This window comes from Anopheles coustani, chromosome 3 (genome assembly GCF_943734705.1).
Source record: "Anopheles coustani chromosome 3, idAnoCousDA_361_x.2, whole genome shotgun sequence".
NCBI lineage: Eukaryota > Metazoa > Arthropoda > Insecta > Diptera > Culicidae > Anopheles > Anopheles coustani.
Window position 1 is genome coordinate 9,549,587 of NC_071288.1, and position 19,003 is coordinate 9,568,589.

Sequence of the window (19,003 nt, forward strand, 5' to 3'; positions counted from 1 at the left end):
CAGTGCGACTTCGTCGCGAAGAAACGAAAGAAAGTAAAGTTGCTCGGAACCTGATCGAATAATTTGCGAACGGCGTGCTAACTGATGCGCCACAGGAGGAAATGGCATTATCCAACGTGTTAATATTGAGCCAAATCGCTGGCCATGTGTTTGCATTTATTCTATCGATGTGCATCTTCATTCCGCTCGCCATCCATGTCAGATCATTCGAGTAAGTTGGAATACTGCGGAATTTGCTCAGACATTCCCTTACGCTTCTAATCCCTTGCTTCTATCCCCGACAGTGGACACTGTTTGTTGTTTACGACCGGTACCTGGCAGGAAAAGGACGGGCTCTTCGATGTGAGGTGGGCGTCGCAAGCATACTGCAACTATCCCATCATCGTCGGGGTCACCCTATTCATTATTGCTGGCGTTCAAATCTACAGGTATGGGAACGAAAGAAACATTCAAGCAATTGAAAATTTTGCATCTATCCTTTGTTTAATTGTAGGATGGCATTGCTTGCCTACCGTGAACTGGAAAGCTCCTTCCTTGGCCTTTTCTTCGATGTGGTGTTTAGCGTTTCGCTCTGTGCAATGACTCTGATTGCTGCAATCATTATCACCTTCGGTTTCATGGCCTGGTGTGCGGAGATGACCGAACGCTTTCCATCGTAAGATCGAACAGTGCATGATTGCAGTGATAGTATTCCCATTCGTCATCATCATGATCTTTGCTTGTATTTTAGATGTGACATTGCTGATGGTCAGAACATTACCCAGGTGGAGCTCAACATTCAAACTTCTGGATTTTATATCGAAATGGGCACCGCACAGTTTGGTGCATGGGCTTCATTTGCGACTTGGGTTGGTTTGTCGGTTTTTTCGCTTCTAAAACTGATCAATAACCATCAGGTTCGCAACATTCGCGTATCGATGTATATCGAGCGCCAACGTTTGGTCAATGAGGACGTCTATCGTGGTACAACATCGGAAGTCCCAGCTGCATCCGGAGCGCTAAGTGATAATTAGATTGATGGCCCTGATGTGCCACCTGCAAGCGTTTGAAGCCGGTCAAACCGGATAAACGGCGATTATGGAACTATCGTCAAGAATGAAGTTCTTATATTATTATGTTTATCACACTTCGGTATATGTAAGCTCCCTAATTTTTAACACTACTCGATCATACAGGCTCCAATGCTGCACAAAAAGTCAACGATCGGATCGGAATTCCATTAAAATTTTGTTATACTTTTGATATTCAACAAGAATAACCAATGGAAAAGGAATAAATAGAACGAACAAATAGGTAAAACAGAACATTCCATTTCCAAAATGCTCGCTAAGTGTCATTATTTTTAGTTCTTACCACGGTTTTGTCCTGTTGGGAGACTAGTTGACCCTCTATGCCTGCCTTATCAAAAATTCCGTTTGGTGTGAGGTCATTAGTTACGATTGATAAGCGGTTTTGTCTGAGTCATTTAAATTTGGGAAAAAAATGCAAACGGGTTAATTCCAAGGGTCAAAATACGCCAAAGGCATAGTACCTTCAAGTAGTTATGAAAATTTCAATTTGATTTAAGTCGAACATTATAAATGCATCTGTGGAGGCTCAAATTTTTTTCATTTGCAGTTTTTCTAAATTTTCTGAGTTAATAAATACATTTTGTAATTTATAGCAGAAAATAATTTATCAAGGCCATAAAATGTTTGACAGCTGGTAACCACAGTATATCTAGTTCAATGCCAAAATTAGTTTTCTCAAAAACTAGAAAAGACAGAAAGATCTTCTGTAAAGCAACTGTAGCACAAATTGTGTGTCTTGAAAAGACTTTTCATTTCAGGGGTCGCATGTACCAATTGGTTAAGCGATCATGAAGTTATTAACAAATTTATTATTTCAGCAGAAATTATAAACCAAGGTATCTGTACTTACATCACATTCAAATGTTTATTTCGTAAATCTCAATTCGAGGTGGAAGCTTTAATGTATCAAGTTATTCGCCTTCCAAAGATCTTTCATTTGAGGGGTCTGTTGAAGAAATTGACCGAGGCACTAAAAAATTATTAACAAATTAGCTATTTCAGTCATTGTATCAAGCTGTGACCAAGGTTTTTGAAGCTTGTTGACGCGCTGCTGGTTCGTTCTAGTGGTGGGTACATCGAATCCCCAAATCCGAATCCCAATCCATCAAACAGTCGCGAGACGATGTAAAGCAATCAATGCCGGTCTGGAAATCTTTAAACTAATCTACTTTATATCAATATAGAATGATAGTTCCATTAAAAATCTGGTAAAAATGTAAATCAGATCCTGGTCTGAATCATTGTCACTTCGTGGGCTAAATGTGATGGTAGAACACCCCAGATAATCGCTGTTCTACTGTATTTCTTAGTCAAAAATAGGTTCATGATTTTTTCTCGAACCTAAGTTAAATCGTGCAAAAACCTTTATCTATGTCCAATCCATTCCAACCAGCGCCCGTGTCGAGAAAACTGAAATCAATCACATTGTCTCTAGATCTACTAGTTACGTGACTAATTCATCTCGTGTCAAGATCGAGTCATATCCAATTCAAATAGATTAGGAACAAGTCAGAACCGAGTCAAATTGTGTCCCAAACAAATCAAATCTGATTCGAATCCCAATCCGTCAGATGGGATTCAAATCTTTGGAATCCGTCTAGGGATCGAATCTTCAAGTCTTCCAAATCCCGATTCTGCCAACACTAGACAGATCGAACAGTCAGAAAGAGAGCGTCTACCTAAAAGGTACATTTTAGTTTCCCGTGCTCTAGTTATTGTCCGTCTAAAATAGCAGGGAATGGGTGTTTTACGTTCGGAAATGGGTGTAAATGGTGCGTCATAAGCATTTGCAAGTCCTCGGTGCCAAGAAAGTCAATGGTTTACAGGTATTTTCCCGTAATCAACATCCCTCAGAAGGGCCCTGACTAGGTCGGGCGAAGGAAAGTACGAAACGGTGACGATGTGTTGGGAAAGGTGTGTTGACCAGTGATGTTGACGGTCGGCTCGGCGGAAGATGTGATGTGTTGATTCCAATTCCAGAGTGGCAAACGAAACGAAACTGCAAAATGAAACGAAGCAACAGTAAGCTGTGAAGTGGAATTTCTTTGCTCTCATCGCCTAATCCGCTAGGCGTGTACAAATGCACACGACGACAGAATTGGTTGTATCTAGCCTTTTAAACTTCAATCAATGGAGTTAAAAGAGAAGTTTTGTTTAGATGGCCCATTTTTCTAGATGAGGAAAGCCATAACATTACCCGAAAGGGGTAACGAAAATAATTATAAATGTTATGATTCAAGCCGGTTGTACATCCCGAGAGTCTTACGAGTGGGCTCACGATAAGTGTGCTGCGAATTGTTTTTGCGTAAATAAGTGCAGCTGTGCTTTTTCCGATCTATCTTCTATTTCTATTAATTATTCTACTCTCTAAATAATTACCCTCTCATGAGCTCGTTCATGCTATAGTTTAATGTCGTAGTGTCCACAAACAATAAAGAGCTCGCACTCCAAGTTTGATGGAACAGTTCATAATTTTAAATTCTTCTTTTGTTAACAGTTTTAATGTGAAAAAATGTATGCTAGTGAAAAGTGAAAACAACGTAAACAGCAATTCCGGTCTTTGGAACCACGCAACGAAAACATAATTCGTTCCGCCAGGCAACGCCAAGGGTGCCGCCACCAGGATTAGCAGCAGCTGCTGCCCGTATGCCTTGGATGTGTGCCTGCACGTCAGCACTCATTGGCCGCTACAATCCGTCCCGTCATCCGTCGTCTAGCTTCTCCGGAGGAGAAGGCAAACGCGCTTGCAAATCCCAAATCCGCCCTTTTAATAATATCATTCGGTGCGGGACACCGAGCACACCACACAGACACACACACCCTCTCGCGGCCCCCGGCATCCAGTCGCTCTTGGTGCCGCAGGCGGTGTCCGCGGTCCGCGACGACCACCACGACCACTATTCAGCGGTGCGCATCGGGAAGGAAAAGCGAAAATCTCTCGTTTGTCTGCCGTTTGGACGATAGGGAAAAGGCAGCAAAGAAAGCAGCAGCCAACGTCGAGAAAAAGGAAACCGACCAAAAGCAGCAGCAGCAGCAACAACAACAACACAAAAACCCTTGTGCAAAGTGTTGTGCAGCTCTCCAGCGCACACATCGCGGCCATCCGCGGTCACATACGTGTGAGTTTGAGTAGATATTAGTGGTGGCCTACTACTGGCCTAGTACCGTCTGCCGTAGTGCACTACGAGTACCAGAAGCTGCGTGCTAGCCGTGTGTATGAACGTGACATCGAATAAGCTGCGCTTCCTGGCCCGCGGACTACGAGAAACACAACAATTTAAACTCCCTCAAAACCGGCCGCAATACGATGGATCTTCTGACTAAAACTGAAGGTAAGCGTACTGGTTCGTTGTGCATTGAAATTGTTTCGTTGAAGGAAAAGCAACCCATTCGTGATTTTTGGTTGAAAGGAAATGTAAGGAATCCAAGCAACCAGGAGATAGTGACAAAGATCTGATGTCAATAAATGAGTCACCACGATTTTGACATTTACTGGGACGCAGTGTTGGCGAAGATTGATGATGAAGCGATACTATGCTTCGTTGGCAAACGCCCTGTAAACCCTATCCCAACAATGTCCCCAACACGCTAAGCACGTATTCTACAGTCAAATGGTGCTGATATACCGAATTACTTACACGCCCGAACGCGTGAATGAAAACTGTGCCAAGGTGACGGGATTTTATATGGCCTGCGAGGTGCGTAATGGCCAATGATGATGATGAGTCAATATGATGTGCGCCTTGACAACGAACACGACGTGAAAGCAAGCGTCATCTAAAGCCACCCCGGCATATGTTAGAAATTGCATGTTTATGGGTACCATCGAAGGGCTCTAAGCATATGACAATAAATGACCTAGTGTCGTTTGATTTAATCCTGGCACCGTTCGTGGAGCCTTTTTTAATTAACACCACTTCCGTTCCCGTTTCTCCCTCCCGCGAAACAAAACAGTCGGCTCTAAAAGGATTACACCGGTCTACAGCTTGGGCCCGGGTGTTCGTGTCAATCGGCTTGTCAGTGTTTTGTAGTTGACCCAGTTTTCCCGGAGCGAGAGTTTCCTGTTTTTCCCCGTTTCCTTTTGGCCGTTTTTTTCCTCGGGTTCGCCGACTGGAGGTGATTATCCGACGGAACCTTGCGAGATTTATTTCGACCTACGGCAAGAAATTACGCGGTATCCCAACCGCCCGAAGCCGTCTGACTTTGAGTGTTTTTTTGGTTGCTTTCCGGAACAGCCTGAAGTTCAATGACCCATCTCTTACGCTCCTGTCTGGAGAGGAGGGCTCGCTCAAATTTTCAGCTAGTGCCGGGTAAATCCGGGTACCGGCCTCGGCAATGTAGTAGGAGTCTGCTTGGATGTTTTTTCATCTAGGAAAAGGAAATGTATGGCCAGATTGTCAAAGGTGAAAAACTTTACGCTTATACATTGACAAATTTCTACTGGCGTTTTTTTGCTTTTCCGAAAGGATGTTTTCTAGAAAATGCTTCCTTAAAGCGAAGGTTCTCGAAAGAGTAGCCGAGGATGCGACAAAGCAAGCAAGAGTTCTGTTGACAACCAAAAACACGTCTTCTCTATTTCAGATCGCATTTTCTCATGCGATAAAATATGCATGGAAGTGAATGTCCCGCAGAATCTTGTTACTATCTTTTATTTTTAATGCAGAAAATGAGTTTGCTAAAAGGAAACGAGAAAAAAGGAGGAAATATCTGACGGAAGAATAGACGGCAAAGAAACCCAATGGAAAACGTATCTAATGACCGTTTGGTGACACTTTAACGAAACATCCGTGCGCCATGCAGGATATAGTCTGTTGGCTGTCCCATTTCCCGTATGGATCGATTTCGATTTTCCTTCACGTCACTCCCACCACCGGAGCTCGCTTCCGACATGGTGCCGGAAGGGCAATAGGACAACATTTTCCTTCTTGTCACTATCGCCACCGAAAGGAATGGTATGTTTTAAAGCGGGTGAAAATCATAGTATCCTGAATGGGTCACTCTTCAGTTCAGTTGTTGTTCTCTCCTCTGTGTTTTACCTCTCCTCAAGAAGGCAATGTCATTATCGCACCCGCGATAGTAAAGATACCGGTCCGTTTTCCGGTGGCGAAAGCCTCACATAGAAGCGATAAGCAAGTAACGGCCCCGCGGAGGTGCAACCACAAATCGGCACACACTCACTCACGGAGGGGATGACTCAATTATCTCACACCACACCAACCTGAGCAAACCGCACAGCGAAGGCGGAGACAGGCCCCGTGGCCACCGTGTCGCATCATTAGATCAGCGGTTTCTTCGCTTTTCTCCGTTCGCTGCCACGATCGAGCCCAGACTGGACGGCCACACCCATGTGGCAAAACCAGAATGACTAAACTGTCGCCTGCCATGTGTGTGTGTGTGCGTGTATGCTGTGCAAGAAGAGTCCGTTTTTCTGGTGGTGGCTTTTACCAGGGTCTTTTCTCCTTGCCCAGACTAAATCCTACTCGCCGTCGTCTTGGCCATTGAGCCAGTGATAAGATTGGTGTACACACTGAACCCGGGGCCGGCCGGATGTTGGTGGAACTTTATCACATCGGCCAAGCGACAGGGAACAATGAAGTGCATCGACAAACGGAGCGAAAAATATCCCCAAGAAATGGACGAGCAAGAAGACGGGCCTGGTACTGAGACTAAAAAAAAATACTGAAGGTTTTCTTATCAGTTATCCATTTGGCCGGCGCGTCCTGTTTGAAAATTCAAATGTAATGTGCGAAATGTTAAATCAAATGTGAATTTTAGTATGTAAAATATGCTTGCATTAAATTTAGCATTGTTTATAACGAAGGACAGACCATGTTTATAACGGGGGAATCCACTGGAACCGATGTTTTTTATGACTTACTATAATTGAATTGTTTTCTTTTGGCAACAAACGCTCCAAACTGACGACTGCATGTTTGATTTATAGCAATCGATTCAAACGGATTAGCGCATAGAAAATTGGTTTAGTTTTCACACTTCGCAAATCGATTTACGAGACCGCTGGACCGCTCATAAACAGCCCCCTTTCTTGGATGTCCCGCGCCCCGCGATCGTGTAAAGATCCTTCTGGGGCTGGCGAAATGTGCGTTCATCCATCCATCGTACGGAATCGCAAGGGAAGAAAAGCTCACCCCAAAATGGTACAAATACCATTTCGCTCGGGGCAAAGATTTTCGCACAAACGACTGACGCCGTTCCATCATCGGTCGGTGGTGAGATGGTGCTGATGACTAACCGCGAAGTATTCCACGCACGTTCCCGGGGCCGTGTCTGCGCCATATGCGACCGACTCCGGTGTTTTGCTTGCCCCGCGTGCACCGTGGTATTTGTGTGCGCTTTTTTACAAGCGTGATCGTTTTGTTATTTCATTTCTTACTTTTTTTTGTTTATTCCTTCTCGTCGGAATGTCGAACGTTTCTCAGATGTTTGGGAATTGGGCTGAGGCCACCGGTAGTAGCCGCTTTGATTGGAAAACACATTTATCGGACTGCTCCGTTGGAGTCCGTTCGTAGTTGCGGTTTGTTGTTGTTTTTATGAAGGAAAGGTTGGAAAAATCTTCCCCTGGCACGTCAGTTTCGCCATTTTAAAGAATTGCTTTAAACTATAGTGTTCAATCGGAAAATCGGTTCCAAACAAAATTTATCCCGCATTAATTTATAGGTGTTTGATTATGGATTAATTCCTTCAGTTTGTGTATGTTTTCGTTTTATTTTTTTTGCAACTCCCCACGTGTCGAGAAAAAGTTGTTCATTTAAATTCAGTATCGAATCTTTATGGCTTTTTTTTAATAAAAACCAATTGCAATGCCCTCTCGGCATGTATTCCATGATGATGCCGGACATTTCTTTCCGTATACTGAAACACGGAACTTTCCACGAAAAGCTCAAACAAAAAAAAAGACACGGGAAGTTTTATCTTTCATGAGTTTCGAAATGTTTTTCAATGAATCGTTCAAATCATCGTACATCGTCCGCCCGGCTCGTCAAGCCGTCAGCCCGTCAGAGCCAGAGCCAGAGCCGGTCTTTTGCGGAGAAACTTGCCGCCACCCTTTTGGCGGTGGTTTATCTTATCACCAGCGCTATCAGTCACCCCAAACTGGCCAGCGAGAGAGAGAGAGAGAGAGAGAGAGAGAGAGAGAGAGAGAGAGAGAGAGAGAGAGAGAGAGAGAGAGAGAGAGAGAGATGAGAGAGAGAGAGAGAGAGAGAGAGAGAGAGAGAGAGAGAGAGAGAGAGAGAGAGAGAGGCTGGCTATTGTTTTTCAAATCGATTTTCATGCTTCCATCGCTTCAATAAGCTTTTCACCGATGGAGGTTCGGCGGACGGACGGATTGGATTTTATTAGAAATTGCTATCTTAAATAGTATTTCCTGTTTTTTTTTGGCTGTCAATGTAAATGCTACATTTTTTGTTAGCGAAAGTTGTTGTCGGAAATAATTTTTTTATCATTGTTTATTTATTAACACATAGTTATATTTATCTCCAATCCATCCGCACACCACATTGAAGGAACGGTCCACACAGAGGTCACGCTCTTTGCGCCGACAACATCTCGGTGGCAGTCGAAAAGTGCGCGGCCGCCGCCGGATGAGTCATGCGTGGCAACATTGCAACCGAAATTTATGATCGCCTATTTGCATTCGGACAATGCGGCCAGCATTCAGCCCCCGGGGCAGGTGGATCCCGGGGTCCACAGTAACCGTTTACGCGGAGAATAAAGAACGGAACTGAAATTTTGAATGAATGTGTTTTTTAACGTTGTTCCACTGCGTCGTCGTCGTCGTCATCGTCGCGTCGTCAGCTTTACGGGAATGCGGTTGCAAACGGGTTTCAGTTTCCCCCGAGGTTCAGCCCGACTTATTGCAATTCATCGACATGGTTTGGTGCACGATGCACATTCGTTGTTGCCGGCAAAAGGCAAAAAAAAAACAAACTGCTTAACTACCAAATAATAATTTAGTGATTCGAGCGTAACTTTATGGTTATACCGTCGTCCAATTTTATTTCTCTTTTTTTGGGTTTCCATTGGTGGCTCAGGTCTAGCTATGGAAAACGAAAGTGTTGGCCGTCATATGGGCACACCAGCTGGGGGCCATTATAGCCCCCTGATAAGGTGATGTGGTGATAGCTATAAATCCTAATCATGCCTGCCTTCCCCGGGCACAGCTCGCGCCGTGTAGCGCCGTTTTTCGTGGCATTTCGGAGCAATCGATCGTCCGGTCCGGTAACTTGTCATTAAATTTAGAGTACATATGCTGCGCGGGCCGCCCGGTTTTCTCGCTAATCAACGGTAGGCCAACTTGAAATGATGGCACAGGCCCAACGGCTAGGCCACCTAACGGGTCCCCCACCTCCTTCGTTCATTTGCGTACTGGCGTGTAGAGCGCATCGTGTCTTGTTTCACCTCGAGCGGACTCTCGATCGATCGCGACGCTGAGTTGTCCGGAACCCGGACGAAGCGAAGCGCTAGGGGGGAGGTGGTACCGGTGGGGCAGTACTGGTTTGTGTTTTATTTGATGAGCGCCACCGCCCCAACACCGGGCGCCTGCTTTCATGGCCAACCGGGTGGTGATGTTGATGTTGATGATGGCACCAGCCGGATGATTTATCATCGGAGACTTGAACCCAACCGAGGCAGGCACTAGGTTTATGGCGAATTGCGTCTATTGCGAGGCGTCTTCTCGTTCGTTCCTGTGGTATTTACTCACGAGTAGTAGATGGCAGGGTTGATAACACACATTAGAAATGACTTCTTTCAAAATTTGGCATTAGATTTCATAATTTTCCTGCCATAACATAACTTGCAAAATGACAAAAACAGAGATGATAATTTTTCCGCCACCTCAACGGCGAATGTTTCCCGCCTGTACACTCCATATCCGTGATAATGAAAACCACCCTTGTGCTACTTTGTTTTCATCTTCGTTCGTTCCTTTTTATCAGGTCGAATCACTTTTGGTGCGTTGAAAACTGTTATCAACATTGGGTTGGCCAAGAAATGGTTGTATGGTAGATACCGGGAGAAATGTCTTCCAAACCGATCCGTACCCGAAGCCGAGGATCCATTTATTACTGATTTTTGCAACGAGATGATTCATCGACCGTCGATCGCATTATTCATTGCAAAATAGATGACGACAGATGCGTCTTTTACGAGAAAAAAAAATGCTTATTACATTTTGGCATTTCCGATCGGATCTTTTTACTAGAAAGAATAAATCTCCTTTTATCAGGACTAAATGAGTTTGAAACTTAAGGGATTCACGATTCATGAAAGGGATAATCGCGAATAAGGAATTACGATTCTTCAGCGATTGATCAATGTTTTTTGCTGATTGATGATCCTCTCTAAATATTCATGGATCAATTCTAACGATACCTGATGAAAATGTTCAGTTGAATAAATCTGGTCTAGAGAAAATTTAATAAAATACAATTCCGATTTGTGATACTTGGAACATTTCTAATTGTTTCAATCTGTTTGACCAGGTTCTCTTGCGTTGGCCATTATTTCTTTCCTAAGTAAGTGAGTTCTTCCATCACACTCGCATGTCGTTACGTCTCCTACCAAACCAGATAAGAAACAGTTATAACTTATTGTTCCTTATCATAAGTTTGTGTTTGTCTGGACAAGCTTATCATATTATTTGTCCCTTTACTTAGATCTGTGTTTGATTGCATAAGTTGCTGGGAGTGCATATGTTGGAGATACGAAGTTATGTTGTATGTAGTTGCTGGTCATTTTTTAGCCCTTTTTAATCTGTGTGTAGCTTCATTTCTATCTTAATTACTTCAATATTTTTTGTCGTTGTCAAATCACACCTGTTGTAGATTCAAGAATTAATAGAAATACCGACTTGGTCATGGTCATGCCTGCCCTATCAGACTATCAGTGTAGTCAGTCATCTCCTGGAAGGGTCCGGTCTCGATTTGGGATTCGAACCCACAAGGCCAGCACAAGGTCCCGTTGTGAACTGTTCAAACACATTTGCCCAGTGTCACCTCGCAGCAGCTTAAGCTTCTTCCATCATTCGCCCGGTAGCATCTACTTTTCTTTTATATTTATAGACAGCGATGATGCCACCTTAGTGACACTCTTTGTTTTCCTTCCCGGCAGCGTACGACTTAAATACGAGACTGCAGTAAGAGTAATCTCACCTTCCATATGACCGTCTCTTGCGATCCTATCGGGCGTTCTTCGAAGGAACACTCATTTCGCGATCCGATCCGCGTGAAAGCCACCGGAGTTTGTCGTCTTCGTTGTGTCGGGTTGACGACGTGATGCCACTACGACGGTGGCCTGCAGCTCCCGAGACCACCTTAAGCCATTCTTATTGCTCTCTTCCTTTCTCTTTTGGTGGCGGATCGCGAGAGGATCATCGAGAGCTCTCGGTGCGCTTTTTCTTCGCGGCTTCACGGCGAGCCCACTTTGGCGGTTGTTCACCTTTCGCCCGACGTACCTTTTTTTTCCTTCCGTGTGGAGCTTTGGTAATTTTCTAAACCACCTTCCACCGCCCAAAAACGATGACCACGGAGTGCATTCTCCGGTGCTTGTAGCACCGGCTAATACCGTTTGTTTACGTCGATTTTTGTCGAGAGAATACCTCCACTTCCTATCGGGGTTTTCCCGTGTTGAGTCGCTAGGAAAGTATTGCGTGCCCTAATCCAGCCAAACGTCTTCCCTCATGCTCCTCTTTCTTTCTTCATTTCTCTTCCCCTTGCTTGCATCTTAATCCTCCCGAAAGGCCATCGTGCATTAAGCGTTCGAACAACGTTTCCAGCGGGATGTTTTGGGTGTGATCGTCACGCGATTAACGCGTTCAGATCGAACGGTGGTTGAGGGATGGGTAAAGAATGGGCTTGCGGGATAGAACACTGGCGTGTGCTGTATGTGGTGCCGTATCGTCGTCGTGAGGAAGGTATACATTTCGGCCACTTTCTTTAATCTACCACCATCCCAGAAACCCGTCGGAATTCTTGGCAGGTCGTGCTCTCGATCTCTCTCTGTATGCTATGGAACGGGCACTCCCTCGACAACTGTCGATCAGATGATCACGATCTTACGATGAGACCAGAATCGAGCGGGCTCCAAACGTTGTTCGGAATAAATCGTTGAATGAGTTCATAAGGGGAAAATTTTCTCATTAAGTTTTGTACTAACAGTACAGATTAGAGCATTGTTGACAATGTTAAACCATAAAGTTAGGTGTAGAATAAATTTCGGTTTCGTTCAGGCCAGCCCCAATCCCCGTTTCAAGGGTTACATTTGAAGGGATCGTTCCACGACGAGAGCTAATCGCACGCCGACTGTGCCATGGTCGCGCTCGGGTGAACCCTAAACCTAACCAGGCCATTCCGGTCGGCACAAAGAAGGGGGAAAAGTGAAACCTAGACACCGACGCGACCAACACCACCCGCCTAAAGATCACCACGAAGCTCTCCAGCCCTACAAAACCAGTCCTTACGATGGATAGAGGGCAGGGTTGTGGTGGTGGTGGGGAGCGCGATATAGGTTAAACCGTTCTTTGCTTGTCGCTGAAGCCAACCACCCCGGCCCACCATCGTCGTCGTCGTCGTCATCGTGATCCGTATGGCGACTGTTGCTCTCGAGTTCTCTTGCGGGACCATTCTTTTTCCACCATTGCTAAGCACCGCATGTTCGGTATGTGGCACTTTGGTGAATGTGGAATATTCGTCGCCAAACTTACGCGATTCTGTAACTCATCCGAATGTGGGTTCGGCGCGATCGTGAAGGATCGCCCAACGAAGACACGCGCTCTACCTTCTTGTGTTCCTCTCTTTAGTACAGGGGTTGGCAAAGTCCGGCCTGTAAGAAAATGTTACTGCTTCATACAAAAAACAACCCATCTCAATTTTTTTCGAATTTGTTCACGATGTCATGTTTATTTTCGTCCCAAAATTACCATTCAAATTGTTGAACGAAGTGTTCCTGTTGTGGGAAAAAAAATCAAAATTCTACGAAAATAAGTAAGAAAATGTTTAACGATAAAAATTTTATTATTTTATCTTTCACCTCTTTTTATGTAACTTTACTATTTAGAAAGTTTAACCCAATCAAAAGGGCACTAGTTTGAAAACATGAATTCGTTTCGGTCATTCGGTGCATTTTCATAAATACTAACACTCTGTTTTTAGGAAAGTAGCTAATCTTGGAGTGTAGCATAAATAATTTTAAGGACAAATAGTTAATCAAGACGTTATCGCGAGTAGCGGCGTTGAACGAACGGCATTTAACGATAGTTTGTTGTTCATGTTCGCTTGATAAATATTCGTTTTAAGCATAATAGTCGAATATTTTTGCATTGATCATATTAAGACCCGGTTTGTGCAAAAAAAAAAAATTAAATAATACGGTTCCGTGCGATTGCATTCGCGTGGAATTTATTTATGAAAATCTTTTTTTTTTTATTATGACTACAAGATGGGAACATTAAAACTTGTTGCTTTGCACGCTGTTGAGAAAACTAAAATTATATAGAATCGCAATCGCATCGAATTATATATTTTTTTGGTTTTATTTCCTATCCCAATCACTTTTAAGATTCAGGTTCTTTGGAAGAAAGTAAAATCATGCCCATTTATTTTTTGTTTATGCGTGAATTATGTTTACAATCCGTTTGTAACGTCGTGTGAATATGTTTTTATCATTGTTTTGTGTTACAATTTCGAGAAAACACCAAATTACATTATCAATGTTTTTCAAAAAATAATTTTATCATCGTTTTGCTCACCACCACTCTCCCCCTTTTTTTGCGATTTTCTTTTCCAGTAAGCGCGGTGGTCGAGTTTGACTACACGGCCAAGGAGCCGGACGAGCTGACGCTGAAGAAAGGTGCCATCATAACGAACATCAAGGTGCAGGATGGCGGCTGGTGGGAGGGCACGCTTGCCGGCACCGGGCGCACCGGCGTCTTTCCGGACAACTTCGTCCGGGTGCTGGAAACACCGGACAAAAGTCAAGTCATTCTAAGGTAGGAGGGTGCTTTTTTAATTACGATTCCGTGGATCCGCAGGATGCTCTAACTCTCTTTCTTTCCGTTCCTTTTAAGGGATAAAAGTGCGACCATAAATCGGCGCTGTAAAGTCATCTACAGCTACCAGGAGAACAAGGCGGACGAGCTGACGTTGGCGGTTGGGGATGTGGTCGAATTTTTCGAGGAGGTAAGTAGAAGAGCCTTTCTTAGAACCCCGTGGGTAGCTCACACGTCCACTTTGGTTCTTTTAGGTTGAAGAAGGATGGTGGCGCGGTCGGTTGAACGGACGCGTCGGTGTATTTCCTTCGAACTTCGTCGAGATGATCGAATCGGTGTCTCCGAAGTCGTCGAGCCGTAAGAGTGGCAACGTCGGGGGCCTAGGAGTGACGGCGATCGATGGTGGCCCGGGCGGTGGACCCGGGCCGGGTGTGCTGGGCGTTAGCAGCAGCCTCTCCAAGAACAACAGTCTCAACAAGAGCCGGACGAGCCTGAACAGCTCGCGGGAGGATCTGGATCGGCACGATGCGCCCTCGCTGCCACCGAAACCGGTCCGCGAACTGTGCAAGGTACTGTTCGCCTACCAGCCGGCCAACGATGACGAGTTGAAGCTGGTCGAAGGGGACATCATTACGATCCTGTCGAAGGAGCTGCCCGACAAGGGCTGGTGGAAGGGCGAATTGCGCGGCCGGGTGGGCGTTTTTCCGGACAACTTCGTTTCGCTTCTGCCCCCGGAGGGTGGGGGCAAGTCTTCGGCGCACATTTCGGCGTCGGTACGATCGGTCGGAAGCAACAGTAGCGGGTACAGTAGTGCGAGTGGCGTCAGTGGGGGTCCCGGGCCGATTGCACACCATCCGGCCGTGGTGTCACCGATCAAAGAGGTCAAACCGGAGCGTCCACCTGCGACGAGCAAGGTGCAAATGTTCGGGTCCAAAACGGGCCAAGTGAGCGCACCGTCGGTTAACAATGCATCGTCCGGTTTCCGGAAGGAGAGTTTCGGCTCAAAGGATTCGTTGAACGAGTCCACCGGCAGCAACGTGGGGATAACGGGCGGTTCGCCGACCTACAACAGTGTGGCGGCCCACCGGAAATCGCTCGAGAGCAAGGTGGCCGACTCGCAGCCGCAACCGGGCGTCGTAACGGAGAAACCGCCGCGCAAGAGCCTCGAAAACAAGGCGTCCGATATTCGCAAGAGTCTGGAAAGCCTGGACGAAAAGAAGTCCACCCCGCCGCCGGTGTTGGGCAAGAAACCGCAGGTTCCGATCAAAAAGTCGCCCTCGATCACGAGCGTCACCGGGAACCTGTTTTCCGGGCTGAAGCAGAAGGTGAAGGGAAGCGGTTCGGTGGACAAAACGGCCACCGGTGGAACGCATCAGGCCGACGAAAGGGATGGCATTGGCGGAAGCAAGCCTCGGTCGGAGATTGCCGACAACGGTGATCGATCGATCGTGGGTGAACGGATCGAGGTGGAGCTGGGGCATGTCGAGCGGGGTACTTCCGTGCTGAAGGACATGCGTGCGAACCGAGCGAAAGCCCCGAAGCGACGACCTCCTTCGTCACCGAGCAGTATTATAGGAGATCCGGCATCGACCGCCGGAACCACCAACGGAGGTGGCCCTTCGCTAAGCAACGGCAACGCAGGGCTGTTCAGTCAGCTTTCGTTGTCGTCGGAACCGGAAAGCCCCAAGCCGGACGTTGTGCCGGAGTCGAACGACGACGCACTGCTCGCGAAGGTGCCAAAGGCGCGCGAATGGGAAAAGAACAAAGTACCGTGGATGGACGAGCTAAAGGCGAGCCAGGCGAAGAAAACGACCGCCGCGGAAAGTAAATCCCCCGAGCACCATCCCTCCCTGCACTCGGTTAGCAACAACACTAGCAATAGCACCAACACGCACTTCCACCAGGAAGAGTCGTCGAGCATTTCCAAGTCGTTTCACGCGAGCTCGACCGGTATCACCACCACCACCACACACCTGGTTAACGCACCGTCGGGCAATGTGGCCCGCGCACGGCTAATGGAACGGTCCGCCACGACGACGAGCGTACCGTCGACGGAAAGTAACCACGTAAACGCAAATACCAACGCCACCAGCGGTTCGTTTGATCACAATACGTCCTCCGGCATCCTAAGGAAGGAACCGACACTAGCTTCCTCGACGCCGATCAACGATCTGCAGCAGCACTCCGTCTCCACGTCCTCCTCTACCACTTCCAGTGTTAGCGCGATGACCAAGTCGATGTCGGCACTGTCGACTAACAGCAGCAGCAGCAGTACCACAACCAACGCCGCCGCCGCCGCGTCCACCACCACCACCAAAATTGCCATTTCCTCCTCGTCATCATCCACGGCGTCTTCGGCGGTGCCGGCGACAACGACGGTGGAAAACAACAACGGCACGCACGACGCGACCAACCTGCCACCATCGCCGGCGAACAACCGGCCGCTCAGTGTGCACCTGCGGAACACGAGCCTCTCGCCGACACCCCAGAACCGGAACGCCAAAACGATCCACATCGTCGGTGGTGGCAGCACGGGAAAACCCTCAAATGAGGCACCGGGTACCATCACCACCGGCGGCGTCTCGATGGACAACGTGTGCGGTCGGGTGCAGGATCTCGAGCAGAAGGTACACCGCATGGAACGCCAGCTGACGGCCCAGCACGGGCTGATCGAGGAGCTGACGCGGATGCTGCGCGACGAGTCGGACAAGGTGCGGACGCTGCAGAAGGAGCTGGAAAAGTACGCCCAGTGCGTCACGCAAGTATGATAGACGGAGTAACGGGCGGTGGGAGAGTGTGGTCATCGTCGTCGTCGTCGGTTCGACGCACGCTGTCCCACCTTTATTACTCCACAACTTTAAAGAAACAACAAAAACAAAACCGTACTAATCCTACCCTCTCGTTACTTCTACTAGCTACTAACTAATACTACTACTACTACTATTATTACTACTGCTAGGTCTATCTATTAGAGACGATTAGGGGGGAAGTGAGAAGAGAAGCAAACAGAACGTTGTCGTCGGAAATGCGCAAACCCTTTACACTTAAGGAACCCTTAACTAACGCACCCTTGTGTACAGTGGAACGAATTGGGTAGGACGAAATGGGGGGGGGGAAAGATGGGAAAGAAATTCCCATCATCGGAGAATTGAACACATGCACAAAACATTCTTTTCGATTCCATTCCGGGCGCGCACGGATCGGTTCGGTAGATTCCGGTAATAGTTGGTCGTCCGTCAATGGCTCCCCGCCGGAAGGAAGTGCAATAGATATTTAGTTTCTATTGTTTAGCTTATTCATTCAGCTAGCTTTTATGTAGCCGTTTTGCCACGGGGGAAAACGGAAAGCGGAGGGTGGAAGGACAGTGATTTGCAACTGTACGTTCGTCCATTTCCACACCTTATTCTAGGGCGGAAGAGCGAAATTTAACAAATGTACATCGAGCGAGAAAATGTGGAACGTTGCTCGTTGTTCCAGTTTCCACATTACTTTAAACCTAACCCGATACGACATCTTTTCCTACATCAATCATTCCCTATATTACGCAAGCGATTCGGTGATAACTAATAACACAACATGATGGCACACGGTGGAGAGGAACGTATAACGCAAAAAGTATTGACAAAAACTAGTAAACTGCTAAACCGTAACGGCAATTATTATGTACACGAACGCCGGAACCATAGTGATGAATCCTATCGTATATCCGCACGTTTTGCAGTGGATAATTTCAAAATAATAAAATACAACAATAATTAAGCTACTAAACGACGACGAGCATGTGTGGCAGGAGGTGATCCGCTCGAACACCACACCGAACGGAATCGGTTGGCCAATCGATGGTGAGGGAGGAGGGTTGTTGTTAGTTTTCTCAAGCCATTTTCCAAACGAGGTTGATTTCCAATTCATTCGCCCACCAGCGGGATTGAGTGGATTCGCAAGGGAAAGAGAGACAAGGGGTGTGTGTGTGGTGGCGTAGCAGTTGGAGCATTGGACAAGATGAAGTATTTAGTGTACTTAAATTATGCGATCGAGATCGGGTGAAAATAGGAATAACATTTAAATTAAAGGAAAATTGTTAAAGGGTAGGATGCTTTCAATCACTCCTAACTACGAATCGCGGGATGGGGTCCCTCTTTATCGGAAACAGGACCCAATTTATCAGCCATTTAAAAGCGTTCCAACGGGGTACATACCCCGGCCCGGGTGTGTTGAGATGGCATTCGATGCAATCACGAGCGGTTCGGTATCATCCCATCTTTTGATGGAAGGTATTAAAGTAAAACTAAAGGTAACAACCATAAGAAACATTGCCCCATACATGAAGGGGAAAATAAAACAAAAACGATAAATACAATTTACGGAACAAATTCATACAAAACAAAACACGTACATTCGTATTCGTAGGTAAAAAACTAATATTGCAATAAAGAAAAACAAAAGCTTGAAATTAGTATCCTCCGTAATAGTGAACAACGTAATCGCACGGAAAATTGGTCTCGATAGAATCATTGGTGGTAGAAAAGGGGTAAAACTTGTGTGGTGGTAAATCCCGGGGCCGTCCACCGCGCTCTGATTATGTCCCTAGGACAGAACAAGCACCCAGAGCACACATCCTAGCGGTGCCGTTCAAACGGATTTGAAGGCGCCGTTCTTTTTTTTACATACATAGGAAAAAGCTAGGAAACAGATGCTATAAGAAAGGGGAAGGTGGGCGAAGAAAATACGTAGCATTAAGGACGTTAGGTGCATTTCCGTGCAACACTACTCCACCATACATCTATACATATATATATACATACATAGGCTAGCAACTAACCCGGACCAGAGAAAAGCAGGAACTAAAATGATAAAAACAACATAAAAACACACAAGAAGCGCCCGTTTGTTGCATTTAAAAACGAAAAAAACAAAAACATAACAAAAG

At 46.2% G+C, this 19,003-nt stretch overlaps 2 protein-coding genes across 2 annotated transcripts; both read left to right on the forward strand.

The window, feature by feature from the left end:
• Positions 1-1,353, forward strand: LOC131272012 (transmembrane protein 179). The gene is made up of 4 exons (XM_058273617.1): positions 1-211; positions 285-428; positions 494-655; positions 731-1,353. The coding sequence occupies exons 1-4, from the start codon at positions 102-104 to the stop codon at positions 1,011-1,013; spliced, it is 699 nt and encodes a 232-aa protein (XP_058129600.1). The 5' UTR covers positions 1-101; the 3' UTR covers positions 1,014-1,353.
• A 1,413-nt stretch (positions 1,354-2,766) lies between these two features.
• Positions 2,767-17,834, forward strand: LOC131272006 (CD2-associated protein-like). Its single transcript, XM_058273609.1, has 5 exons — positions 2,767-2,896; positions 3,568-4,402; positions 13,875-14,076; positions 14,155-14,266; positions 14,331-17,834. The coding sequence occupies exons 2-5, from the start codon at positions 4,378-4,380 to the stop codon at positions 16,842-16,844; spliced, it is 2,853 nt and encodes a 950-aa protein (XP_058129592.1). The 5' UTR covers positions 2,767-2,896; positions 3,568-4,377; the 3' UTR covers positions 16,845-17,834.
• Positions 17,835-19,003: the final 1,169 nt, after the last annotated feature.

Excerpts from the sequence above, each read along its gene's own strand:
- LOC131272012 (XM_058273617.1), top strand. The coding sequence starts at position 102 with ATGGCATTATCCAACGTGTTAATATTGAGCCAAATCGCTGGCCATGTG. Across the intron at positions 429-493 it reads GCTGGCGTTCAAATCTACAG|GATGGCATTGCTTGCCTACC; the intron begins GTATGGGAACGA and ends GTTTAATTGTAG. Across the intron at positions 656-730 it reads ATGACCGAACGCTTTCCATC|ATGTGACATTGCTGATGGTC; the intron begins GTAAGATCGAAC and ends CTTGTATTTTAG.
- LOC131272006 (XM_058273609.1), top strand. The coding sequence starts at position 4,378 with ATGGATCTTCTGACTAAAACTGAAG. Across the intron at positions 4,403-13,874 it reads TCTTCTGACTAAAACTGAAG|TAAGCGCGGTGGTCGAGTTT; the intron begins GTAAGCGTACTG and ends TTTCTTTTCCAG. Across the intron at positions 14,267-14,330 it reads TGGTCGAATTTTTCGAGGAG|GTTGAAGAAGGATGGTGGCG; the intron begins GTAAGTAGAAGA and ends TGGTTCTTTTAG.